The sequence below is a fragment of the Hyposmocoma kahamanoa genome, unplaced genomic scaffold (genome assembly GCF_003589595.1).
Source record: "Hyposmocoma kahamanoa isolate Upper Pololo Valley unplaced genomic scaffold, ASM358959v1 64, whole genome shotgun sequence".
Classification (NCBI taxonomy): domain Eukaryota; kingdom Metazoa; phylum Arthropoda; class Insecta; order Lepidoptera; family Cosmopterigidae; genus Hyposmocoma; species Hyposmocoma kahamanoa.
The window spans coordinates 16,527,418-16,541,465 of record NW_020653852.1 but is presented as its reverse complement, the minus strand read 5'-3'; the positions used below and the strand labels follow the sequence as shown (position 1 = coordinate 16,541,465).

General features: G+C 35.9%; 1 protein-coding gene across 1 annotated transcript in view; it reads right to left on the bottom strand.

The window, feature by feature from the left end:
- Window positions 1-14,048, bottom strand: part of LOC113230905 (transient receptor potential cation channel trpm) — a 542,480-nt gene that overhangs the window by 76,652 nt on the left and 451,780 nt on the right. The window contains exon 9 of the mRNA XM_026465015.1: window positions 4,050-4,239. Within this exon, the coding sequence (XP_026320800.1) occupies window positions 4,050-4,239 (190 nt within the window). The remainder of the gene's footprint in view (window positions 1-4,049; window positions 4,240-14,048) is intronic.

Sequence of the window (14,048 nt, the reverse complement as noted above, 5' to 3'; positions counted from 1 at the left end):
AATGTAAATAAATAAACGAGTGTGGAACCTATTTCGTCAAGTAAAATTTTGAATTTTCAACAATGGGAATAATCTATATTACACAGACAGTACTTACATAATACTTTCTTATTATAGACGTATAAATGATTTAAGTAAACATTTAACGGCGAACAAGATACTCGGTTAACACTTTAACAAAGTTTCTCGTAATACAGTTAAAGTCATTGAAGTGAGCACCCGTTGTGTCACCTATTAAAAATACATTTGAAGTTGATGAATTTGTAAAGAAATTCACATTAGGCAAAATTGAAAAATTGGTACGTAGTCTACGAGACAAAAAAGTTTGGGAACCGCTGAGCCTAGAGTATGTTAAGGCAATTATGATACTAAAGTAACATCGCAGTGCTCTGTAAGTATTTCTGTATTAACACGGCTTTATACCAAAATTTTAATAAGAACCACTGTCGCAAAAGCCGAGGCAACTTCATCGAGCGGTTTGAAAAATTCGCGCAAATTGAGCGCGTGGTTTTCTGTAGGAATTGTTTTTTTATACGGAAGAAAAGCAATGGAAGGGCCTGAGGCCTCGGTTACTACCAGGCCCGCTGTCGCCATAAAACACACACTAACATAATGTTAGACATTGTGAAATCTTGATATAGATTGGTCGTAGATTCTAATTTAAAAAGATGTAACGAGTTCTGGATTATTAAATATAATTTAAACTTTAGGCTCTTGGTACATCATTGAAAGTTCAATATTTATTACTGCAAGTTACAGTGTTTTGATTTTATATTGAAATATCATTGAATGTGGTGTGTGTGCATCTAGCGGTCATTAGCTGACAACAGACGACGAAGGATTAACGCCTACGAGTAGGGTGGAAAATTCGAGATGTACAGGTTACTTTCGTTTCTTACTACGCATTACGAATTACGAAAATGAATTAACATTAAATAAAATAACACTTAACAATGATACGACACACCACCATGGATAATATTTACAGGTGCGACTTTAATTTTTACATTTCAAAGTAGCAAAATTACATTTACCACAAGTTTACAGGCTTTGCGCAAGATGAGGTTTGACACGACCATAAAGTACAAGCGAAAATGGCTGGTTGAGATCAAGTTTGCGGAACTCCGCGTTGTGTTGGCACACGGCACAGTGGCTGTTCCCCTAAGATCATTGTGATTTAAAGCTCTGACTGGCACTGCACCGGTTTTGATGGTGGTGACATACTACAGGCACGTGGTACTTGTCAACTTTATTTCTCATGGTAACGGGCGCAGTGACAAGGTCCTTTAAGTTTTTGCAACTAAAGCTCTGATTGGTACTGCAACGACTATGGGTAGACATGCCACTTACCACCAGCCGCACCACTTGTTCGTCCCGTCAATGCATGTTATAAAAAAGTCACAGGTGACGAAGCCAATTTCCCATGTTGTCAGTTCAGCGTTTGTTGTTGTTTATGAACGTAAAGATAATAATAATAATTTATTGTTTCCATAAGTAGGCATACATGTTATACAATAGCTTAGTTATATATTCCCAGTAAAGCATGGTAATAGTTGAAAAGTACTTAATACAAAAATTCAAATTAATTTTCTACGTGCTTTATAACAGTAAATAATTACGAAAAATTTTACTTTGAGCAACATTTACACAAATTATAAACTTAGTATTACTTTTAACTAATAACATTATATATTACATATATTCTAAAATTAACACTTTTATTTCTTTCCGATGATAGATGTGTATAAACAGTAATTAAAATGTCGTTTACATTTGAGAATAATCAAATTCAAAATTATTCCGGTACGTTTTACATAGGCTCCTACACTAGACATAGCCTGTCCCGTAAGTAACCAACTCAAAGGTGAGATTACCAATATAGAAAGCGTAGATACTAAATTTAAAAAAGACTCCTGCGATGAAAGTTCTTCAGCCTCTCTAGCTCTTAATAAGTTGACTTTATTGTTGAAAAATAAACTTGACATCGTTTTGTGTTCTACTAGGACCATTTAACGAGTAACACACTTCCATAAGTTCTTTTATCTTTTGTTATGGCTTAAATCTCATTACGGTCTTATGAATTATTATGAATACAAAAACCTTTCTGTTATTAAATTTTCTAATATAAATATACTCATCAAATTACAAATAGCGGATTCAAAAGACTTCTTTCTCGTTAACATTTCTATTCATGTCTTGGTAAGAATCGTTTTGTTTCCGGATTTTAATTTTTAACGCCGGATAAAGTTTAGGGACCAATCAGAGCGTTCCGTCAATTGAAAACGAATGGTCATTCAGAAATTTTAGGACCTTCTTGTTTAAATAGACTTTCCAAAAGTTTAGTTCATTACTCCCGTTTTGGAGATTTCACTTCGTCGAATTGTGCAGTAAAAGAAAACGATACTGTCATACTTCATCACACAGATTTCCTTTCATTTTTCAGCCATTACTGTCCCACTGCAGAGCTAAGGTCTCCCTTCTCATTTTCCACTCTTCGCGATTTATCGCTGCCACAGGCCAAGACCTCGTATACGCGTTCAATTCGTCACGCCATCTCGTTCTGGGTCTTCCACGGCTTCGTCTTGCGTTTGGTGGTATCCACTTTGTGGTAGTTTTTGTTCACAGCTCGTTTGACATGGGGCCGGCGTGTCCGGCCCGGTTCCAATTTAAGATCGCGGTTTTATGACCAGCACAGATTTGCAAATAAAAAAGCTAATCGACATGTAATCTAGCTTTTAATTGACCGTTAGAGCTTTGGCAAACGTTTGACACTTTTGGCAACGTCGGTACAGTTGGCATAATCACTGGCGTAACAGCTCTATTGCGAGGTCTCCGGCATTAAAAGTAGATTGAAACCTTCATGTTTTTTTTTTCACAATATTAAGTGAAGGGACGAACAAGTCATGCGCCTGATGGTAAGCTACACGTCTATCCATTACAGTTGCAGTTTCTCTCAGGGCTTTAAATTTTATTTTTTTCCATCCTCTAAGTTTAAATCGCAAAGATCTGACGTGGGATGCCGCTGCATCCGTCAACCTGAGACATCAGTTGACAAGTCCCAAGTGCCTGTGATTTCACGAAATTCTGCCTTCTTCTGTATGTACTTATTACAAATAAAAAACATTATTATAAAATCGCGTCCGCACATTCTGCTGATAATTTATTTTCAATTGAATCGAACAGTTTCATGTTCCCCTGTCCAATCGAGACAAGTTGTGTAAATCCATACAATTGTAAGCAGCGCGACTAGTAAGCGTACGGACGCACACATTTGGATAATCTCACGGTGCACTCACATTGCATAACGAAGGTCATCACAAGCGCAATTCATTAAAGAACTGAAACGTTCGCTCGGTGTTTAAAAAGTTACATCAAGTAGTAGACGTGTTTATGGTTATCATAACAACAGTGCTGTAAATTCAAAATTGTTCAGCATTTCATTTCTATTTCGTAATCATGCTCTCATAATCGAGATGCCAATCTGCGATCAAATCGCGAAAAAATATCAATACGTGAGTACTGCATATAGGAATGGTTATTTAAATATCGCTCGACGTTACTATAATATATTATGTACAATATAATATAACTTACAACGCACACACTCATAGGGCAACCCTGTGTCGCGGGTGTCTTAGGCATCATATATACACAAACACAAATTACACCCAAACTCAATCGAACCCGGGATTTCTGCGCGTCACGCTGGATTGCCAGCGTGGTAACCGTTCGGCCACAGAGGCAGTTAATATTGAGATGAACATCTTAATTTTTTTCAAGTTCTGATTACATTTTGTAGGTAACAACTAAAATAGTAATGTGGCAACCCTATGCACCGAACAGGCGGGAGTTGCATTTCGTCTTCATCTTATTATGTCGATGACATACGCTTTAATGCTTCCTATCGTGGTGAAAAGATGATTGGTGATTATGTTACTTGATGACAATGCTGGCCTAACAAAGAAAGCTTCAACGTGAAATGTTACTTATTCTTTTGAACGTTCATATCCAAACTTTAACCCAAATAAAGTTTTGTGAAACAGACATACCTGGGGGCCATTCCTGTCCATAGACGAAAATTTCAGATTGTGCAATGTCGACTCGGTTCCACGTGAGTGCCAAAGACAGCTGTTCACTCGGCGACAGATGCTGAGCTCTGAACAGGGCCGTGAGAATCACCTGGTCCAACTCTTGGACTTCGCCGCCTTCCGCTCGCTCTTGTATTCTGAAGACTGTTATCTGGTGAAAAATAAATTAATCGATAATCAGTTTGTTTATCATCATCAATTAATAAAGAGAATATTTATTTATAACACTTAGTAGCAGTAGAGCAGAGTAGAGCAGTAGCAGTAGAGCTCCTTGTGAAAGAGTTCGTCTAGGGACGTACTTGCCACCTTCGTCCAGGGAAGTATAGACACCGTACCTATTTCTGCCGCCAAGCAGTAACGTGAGCATTACTGCATTTCGGTTTGGAAGGGTAAGGTGCTGACGAAATTACAGACACATGGTACTTGTCAACTTATGTCTCAGTGTGACAGACGCAGTGGCAGTACCCCTAACATCTCTGCGATTTAAAGCTCTGAGTGGCACTGCAACAGTTATGGAAAGGCGTGTCGCTTGCCACCAGGTGCATGACTAGTTCGTCCCGTAACTTAGTATTATATAAAAAAAACAAATCACAACATTGGCATATCATGCACATAGTAATTTCAATAAAGGGAGTCACACATTTATTGACTCGAAATCGACTTGAGCTCTTAAGGTCGAAGCCAAACTGGCACATCATCTTATTCGCTCTTATTGCATGGACATAAAACTTTTCTGACTGGCTTAAGTTGATCTCGCTGCAATAACTGTGATGACTCCGAAAAAGGTTACAAGAACTGCAACCTAAATGCAAGTTTTTCGTGAAGACAAACGCATCGAACGCGTTAGCGTTAAAATCGTAATTACTATGTGAACATTAGCAGTGCCTCTAGCGACAGAATCCGCGAGTGTCATTTTCCATTCTAAACGCAGAAAGACCTTTTAAACGCCATGACAGCGTTTAACGTTTCCAAGCGCGTTACAGGGGCTTTTGCCAGTGTAAGTTAGAAATTTTACTTTCGAAAGAGTTAACTAACGAAAACGCTGTTGTTATCACTTGACGTTTGACTAGTGCGATCGTGCGTTTACGCATAAATTTTGTATTTTCATATAAAATTTGATGTGAAATTACTTTAAATTTTAAACCACTCCACATTTTAAATACTACAAAAATCTTGAAATAATTTTGAACCTACTTGACCTTTGAAAAAAATAAATATTTAAGGTTTCATTCTTTACAATACAATATTATAGAAATGCAAGCAACCAATACCAATACGAATAGGTCAAGTTAGATATGACTTAAAACTAAGCAAATATGTACCTCATGCATTGCATACTTTTTGCACCTTTCAGTTGTTTAATTATCCCCTGCTCATGGATCAGCATTGACAGAATCTTACAGTGACAGTTTTTGTGGATTTTAGTCTATCAAATTGCCATTACATATTCATAAATACAAACAGAAAAATATTTATATACGTACACGCAAGTCTTTAATTACCAAGGTCACTGCAAGCTTTTTATTTGTAGCCCAAGCGACAATACTGACTGTTCATGGAATTAGCCAGCATTCGAACTGTGTTCCACTTGTTTTCATTTTAATTATTAATCACAAATTTCTAGGCAATTCTTCTTAAATTAAATACGCGCGCATAATGACATACACACGGACTAAAAGAATGTCAAGTGTTTCGGGATCTTATGTCTCTTTTATAACTGTAAGTAAAAATTAAACGAATTTTGCCCCTACACTACATTGCTGATTTTCAGTTTTCATTTGAAGCTATTCGCTTACTGCACTAGGCTAATGAGTGGAGTTCATGCCAACCTCACTTAAATTAGGTCAAGGGTTTCGGTCCTTATGAAATTCTAAATTTAATGCTGTTACGGGTTTTCATCAACGACCATTTATAACTCAATTTCTGTGCAGACGGGAGCCAACACTCGTATAAGGTTTTAAAAGCAAATAGTTTTTAATAGAGTTGAAAGTTGCCCCTGAATAGAGTCAAACGAGGACAAATTTGTAGCTGGAAACACGTGTACTGAATAAAATTGCCATCATGACTGATCAAAATGATTTTTAGTGACGAACCTCTCGAATATGTCACCAGAATGTTCGTTTTGTTTATATGATTTCAGGTTGATGTACCTCGAAACAATATCTAATGCTGGAGTTTGTACCTTATGAATTTTATCGAAAGTTTTCGTTTTAAGAACAGCACTATATTAACGAATTTCAGCATTACACTAACTTACCTTAGTTAATTTGTAAAGTTATTTTAACGATGCATAACATTTCCGTATTTTGTAGAGTCGAGAGATATTTCTCGGAACATTCATTGAACAATAGACCCAGGCTCCTAACTTTAGGGGCTTCATTAGGTGCTGTCCATCCTCTATGACCACTGCGGAAGTACTCCTAATTACTTTATTTGTTTACTCAATATCATGTGGAAATATTTTAGAGCTTTTAGAAGACAATCGTCCTCCCGCGATCATTGTGTTCCCGCCTTAAGGCGCGTCACCGAAAGGGAAGCGGGAAAAAATATTATAAAATCCTGTGAACAGGCTAAAATAACAGTCTAAAGCGAAGTATTAAGAATAAAATATTTAACTTTGCACATAATTTTTATGTGGAGATACTTCTCTTTAAGTACTACAGAGAACCTGCTAAATTTTGGTTTTCGTCTGAAGTATTAAATTCACATTTAACCCAAATTTTGAAAATTAACCAACAGTTTAACGACATGCCGCGCCGTCTGCTGCCCTGGCACTCGTCATTGGGCGCTTGTCACCATTGGATCTGTATTAAAATTTCTCCACCTATTCTTAATTTATTCATATTAATTTGCAGTACCCGGGGTACGAGGCGTGAGGCATAGGCGTTGAAATATCTCTCCAAAAGCTCTTAATTAAGAAAAATGAATGTAGAAAAAAATTAAAAAAGAATCTGTAGACTCTGTTACTGGAGCATGATTATTTAATTGGTTCAAAAAAGCCGTTTGTCCGTGCGAAAAGAGCGAAGACGACGTTGTGTGCTTCGTTGGAACGACGCGACCAGTAACGTTCTGAGCAGAGGTTCGTGTCCATCTGGGCGCCCTCAGGCCAACTTAATTTTTTATAAAGGTTAAGAGCCTTCAACTGGTATTTATGCCCGGTGACGCAGATAAAAATAAAAAGACCCGCCACCGCGTGGCGACCAAACATTTTTCCTATATATATGGTGCCGACAACTATTGGCAGGAAGACAACAACATAGATAATTACTAATACAAAGATCGAACAGTGAAACAAATTTCTTCGATTCGGTTGGATTCGAACTTACTGTGGCCAGCCACAGAAGTAGCTCTCCCAACTGAGCTACATAATGAACCAGCAGATCTAACGAATTTTTCTATATGCTTGTTGCAGATCTTTGTTTCTGGTTTTTAACGACTTTTTATATCGTTGCGCCATCTGCGAGTAATCTATTAAAGTACTTTTTCACTCAGCTAGGTACCTTCACAACTACCAGCGGCTGACTAGAGATCGCCTTAAATTATCAAAGCGACAAGCCGCTGCAATTACAATTATGTAATATTAAGTTTATTGAATATCACCATGTTTTACTATCATGATATTAAATTTTTTATTGTGAAATTACTTCGTTTCTTATAATTTTATTAATACAAAGATTCTGAAGGTTGGATTCGAACGAGCGCCTTCAGTATTAATAATTATATCAAAGAGTTTAAACTATTTCACAAAAAATAAATATTAACGTAGTAAAACATCGTGATAAAGAAACTTTAGTGAGTGTTAGATACAAAGATTTTAATTTAATTCATTATACTTATTGTTAACGAGATCAAAGAGCTTTTACGAAGATCACTTAGAAAATAATTAAATGGAAGATTAAAGTTTTATACGAAAGGGGAAATTTCCGAACATCTACTTATTAACAATTTACTGGAAGCGATTAAGTAATTGAAACAAATGAACGACGAAAATGAATTTGGAACAGCCTTTTTAATTTTGAATGTGAGGCAGAAAAGAGAATTTGCTTGTTTTAGTAGAAGAGTTGCTTTGCGGAAGTACTGCCATTTTACCTATTTCTGCTGCCAAGTAGTAATGAGAGCATTACTACGTTCCGGTTTTGAAGGATAAAGGTGCTGATGAAATTACTGGCATATGGCACTTGTCAACTTATGTCTCAGGGTGACGGGTGGCAGTGCCCATGAAATCCTTTGCGATTTAAAGCTCTGAGTGGTACAGCATCTGGTATGGGCAGGCGTGTCGCTTACCACCAGGCGTACTATTTGTTCGTCCCGTCATTTGATATCATAAAAAAAAGTTTTGACAGACAGTATTATTAAATATTATAACGGGTACGGTTTTATTAACGGTATTGTTTTTTGGGTCACGCAAATATTTTTAATGCGCATTTTAACGACTATATGGAGGTAGGAGCGGGGATTAATGCGAGTTGTATGTTACAAGAAGGCGAAGGGGGATAGGGTGGTGAGCACATCACAATTACATATAAAGTTAAAAATATTGGATTTTCAAAGGAATTATTATTGTTCAATGCTCCAATGGAATAACGGCGTATACTGTGACTTTGCTATGAAATGCAATTCAGTGAATTGTTAAAAGATTTTTGATCATATTGCCATGGAAACTAGTGTATTTTCAAATTATGTGTGTAATCTTTTCGGGCAGTGCGTGTTAAGTATTTGATATTATTGTTGCTGATTCTACTGGCTGTGCCTCGACACATATTTTAAAAAACATTTCACATTTTTATGTATTGTGGTTCGATTGTTCATTCAAAGAATATGGCACATAGTTCATAAAACATCTAATACAATGAGCTCATTATTTTTCGGAGGATCGATTCAATTTAATTTTTCTTTTATGTTATTAAGTGACAGGACGAAGAAGTTGTGTGCCTGGTGGTAAGCAACACGCCTGTCCATAACAGTTGCAGTGCCACTCAGAGTTTGAAATCACAAAGATCTGAGGGTCATTGCCACTGCGCCCGTCACCCTGAGACGTAAGTTGACAAGTGCCATGTGCCCGTAATTTCATCAGCCCCCGTATCCACGAGAAAATATTCCACTTCCAACGGTGGCAAACTAGGGGATGAATGACTTTTGAGTTCGGTTTTTTTTAGTACCAGAGCACTAACATTAGAGATAAATAAAATAATCTCAGTACAGATACTGAAATTATTTTATTTATCTAATTTCTATAAATAAAATGATGAAAGAATAATGTAATTAATTGTATTGCGAATTTAGATTTATTTAGAGTGTAGAATTAACATTGCTGTGCCCTTACAGGGCCCATATTTGACCTGTACTAATTTAAGACTTATGTAAAAACATATATACAATAAAGCTTTAGTAACAGCATCCATAAAAGTACTGCAAATTGTACAAAATAAATAAACAAACATTGATTGCCCCCCGAAGATCGAAGATTTCCTCGTAACGTATTTAACATAAATGCATTAAATTACTGTCATGTTCTGAGACGAGCTAGCTCCAGAACTTCTTTCATGAGTTGATGTTCACTAACTCTGTAACAGCTGCGTACAGTTGCGTTAAATAGCTGTACCTCAAATTGTAGTTTTTCTTGTAACCTCCAGGATAGGGACGAGGCTATCGTTATTGTGTTAGTTTTCACGTTAACGCTGTTATCAATAAACATTACTAAACGCAGTACAAAAAAACCGAATTGCGCCATTTCGAGTGGTATAATAATCGAATGTCGCTTTTAGTCGTGACTATATCTGTAATTTTTATTTTCGGTAAAACTGGGCGTTGTGTCGAAAGAAATAAAAGCGTTATCTTCTTAGATAGTATCCTTTACGGATCCTTATTCCTTTTTCGTGAAACGAAACAAGACAAAGTTGAAAGATGTATTTAATTTAAAGTTCACGGTGACAGCATTTCATAACAAAACTGGATTTGCACGAAAATAAACTCAGTAATTGGGAAGTCAAAATACTGGTTGTAGCGCTAAGTCAACGAAGTAGAAGTTATTTTGAAACATTAAATTGTACGTATATAAATTTTTATATATCTATAGGTATACTAAAATATGATATGTTCTCTTTTTATCAGTTATTATACTGTCTTCATGTTATTATTGTAATTATGGCTTAACAAAAGTGGATCTACACGAAAAGAAACTCAGTAATTGGGAAGTCGGAATACTGGTTGTGGCACTAAGCCAACGAAGTAGAAGTTATTTTGAAACATTAAATTGTACGTATATATATTTTTATATGTCTATAGGTATACTAAAATATGATATGTTCTCTTTTTGTCAGTTATTATACTGTCTTCATGTTATTATTGTAATTATGGTTTAACACAAGTGGATCTACACGAAAAGAAACTCAGTAATTGGGAAGTCGAAATACTGGTTGTGGCGCTAAGTCAACGAAGTAGAAGTTATTTTGAAACATTAAATTATATGCATATATCTTTTTATATGTCAATAGGTATACTAAAATATAATATGTTAACATTTTGTCAGTTATTATGCTGTCTTCATATTATTATTGTAATTATGGCTTTTTTGCAAGGCTCTTAGGGCGCCTTCAAATTAGACGTTAATAGAAGCGCTACTAATTTTCATGCAATATTTAGAACCGCAGTTGCAGCGCCTGTCGTGATACGCGTGCGCCACTTTTGCAGGTCACCACCAGTGAACTAAAAGTTGCTGAAGCACTACAGACGCGCAGCTGTTGCGCTTCTACAAGCGTCTAATTTGAAACCCCTCTATTTCCTAAAATGTTCCAGTCGGACGTAATCAACAAAACAGTTCATTTTTGTCATCTGTCCAACCAATTTCTATATTTCACAGCAGCGTTTTTAGCAGTAATATCATAACTCAGCAGCAAAAGCTACAAAAATTATCGTTCTATTAACTGAATAAGTACGTAAAAGTTAAAATGAGTCGTTTAACCTAAAGTCAGTTAACAAGGTGTCGGCAAACTTGGATTGGCAATTAAAATTATCGTGATATCTCTTTTACCTTTAGAACTTTATCGAGGTTGAAGTGTTTTAGATAGCAGTAGCTATGCAATAATTTTTAGTATACCATAAGTTACAGAGCTTTTTTAGGCGATTATTATGGAAATAAATAAATAACAATGTTGGGCACAGGTCTTCCCTCAGGCGAAGGTTTAGGCCATACTGCGCGACGTTGGCACAATACGGGTTGGAAACTTTACACCTTTTCATCACGATGTCTTCTCCAATGGCTCTTGGTAAATTTCAAATTAAATTTCGAGAAACATACATAAGAGCCCGGATCTGAACCTAGGGCCTCGGTTTGAGAAATGGTAGGTCAAACTATTAGGCTATCACGGCAAAATGTGTATTGCCAATAACAATTTGACAATTTTACTGTATGTTCATAAAATAACTAAACAATCAAAATAGGATCAGTATGGTGTGGGAGACACAAGTGAATTTTGGAATAATGTGTTGATTCGATTGCATTCGTATTCGTGACTTGTTAGATTACAGAACTAATTCAGATAGACATAGATCACGGTTGTTAGGATAAGGTGTTCGTTCAAGAGTAGAAGTGTGTACAGTCCACTTAAGAATAAGAGCTTCAATAAACGGAAGATTGCAGTTACATTGAAGTAAAGTCTGGTCCGTTTCGAGCCAGATAGGACGAGGAAACTAACATTTTGATTATGTATTGAAATTTCTAGCAATGTGCCGCAAACTAGCGGTCAATAGCTGAACGACAACAAATTCAAAACGTTCACTTAGTTCTCCAAAAAAGAAGCGACTGTATTGCAGCGGTATAAGGTTTACTTTCATTTCTTTTGACAAAAAATATTACGATAAACACGAATTTGAAAATTTATTAAAATTAAATACAATAAGACTTACCGATGATATGAAATAATAGGTGATAATATTACGACTATCATTTTTGCACTCAAAAGTAACAAGAAAAGGCATTTTCCTACAAATGAAAATGGTGGACCGAGCATAAGTATGAGGAAATTCGCGTACTGTTGGCACACATGCGATGCAAACTAAGCACTTCTACTTATTTATTGCACTATGGTTCAAACTTTCTTGTCACACTAATGTGTGGTATAATGGTGAAACAAACTGTTCATGGTTCATTAAATAATTGACAATTATTATGATACTTTTTTTACATTTCTTATAACACCTACATACGAGTAAGACGGACAATAACGACGTTAATTTCTTGCCAGATTACCCATTTCTCTAACTTTGTAACATTTTGCAGCAAATATTTATAGCTAAAGTCCGTTAAGCAATTAACAAGTTTTGTAGTTTAAAGAGTACAATTCTGGAAGCTATTAGAAGTTCTCTATTAATAGACGCTGTATTACAAATATAGTTTGTAAAATTATTTCGATATCTCCCACGTAAGTCACTATAAGTCAGAAAGTCAAAGTTAGAGAATCATTTATTCCAGTAAAATAAATTTACAATTGAAAATGTCACTTTTAAGCTACTGCTCGTTCATTCCGCTGACTTCTCTGAGAAGAACGAGCAAGAAACTCTAGGGATTGCTCTTTTCAAATAAAGTTAAGTGCTATGGAATACACTTTAAATCAAATTTATGTGGAATCTAGAGCCGTCTTTCCATACATCTTTATCTAACACGTAGTCTTCAATTTTGTAATATGACTTTTGAATTAAAATATTTTTAGTGTAGTTTTTAAACTTAGGAAATTATAATCATAATATATGCTCCGGAATTTATTGTAAAAACGTATACAGTTTCCCATAAAAAGAGTTGTTTACCTTGGTTAAACGAAATCGTGGTACTATGGTAAATACTATGGGTATCTTCGAGATTATTGAAATTATGTATATTTTTAAACAACCATTATTTTGCTTTTTAAGTTAAATATATACTTATTCATGTATATTATGGGTTCCATGTATGAAAGTAAACGTAACGTTAAGTGATTTTTGTTATTTTTAAATATGGAACCTATAATGTATATAAAAGAGTACTTATAATAAACTTTACTTAAAAAGTAAAAAATGCTGTTTTGTTTACAATTTACGGTATATCGAGGTATCGAGGTATCGATTTATATTAGAAAATTGGGGTCTGTTGCTCAGAATAAATCTGGGTACAACATGGATACTACATGAGGTTTCAGTTGCATCTTGAATAGATTTAGGAAACGAACTTTCATGATGTTAAATAAAAATATTGCAATTTCTGTAGCGAGAGCCCATGTCAGTTTTTTGGTACAGGGTCAAGAACACGTCAAGCTTAACACTTCAGATTTAAATCCAACTCTATGGCGCATCGCATTGCATATAAACGGTCCAAAGAACAAAGTGTCAGGCTTGACGTGCTCTTGATTGTGCCTGGCCGCCCTGAATTAATTAATTCTTAGTGCTTACAATAATAAAAATAAAAATAGTTTCACTTCAGTTTCGCGTGTGCATACGTGAGTGTGGCTTGTCGGGAAAAAGTGAGTGACAATGGTAACGCCACAAGTCATCGAGATGAGGGTAGTCGTCCACAGCGAAAGAGGGTAGACAGATATGTCTGTTCTTAAAGCTGTCATCTGCCGCTGGCCAGTCAACCCGCAACCATGGAGCGTGCAATCGTCTCGAAATATCAAGAAAATAAAAAGATATCATATCGTGGTAAGAAACTTGTAATTACTGATCATCAATCATTTAGTGAATAACCGAGCAAGCCTTAAAATCTATAGCTCTGAATTTAAAAGTTGAAAAGCGTGCTAAGATAGATGATTTGGAATTAGTAGAGGTGAAGCTGCAGAGCTTTGAACACCTATTCGCCTGTTCGTGAAAGTTGCCTGCTTATCGGTATTCTACAGGATATATCACGGAGAGTATACGAGGAAATTGCACCATGTAAGTCTGCTCTCCCGTTTCCATTATCAGGAGACTAGTCTCCTGATAATGGAAACGGGT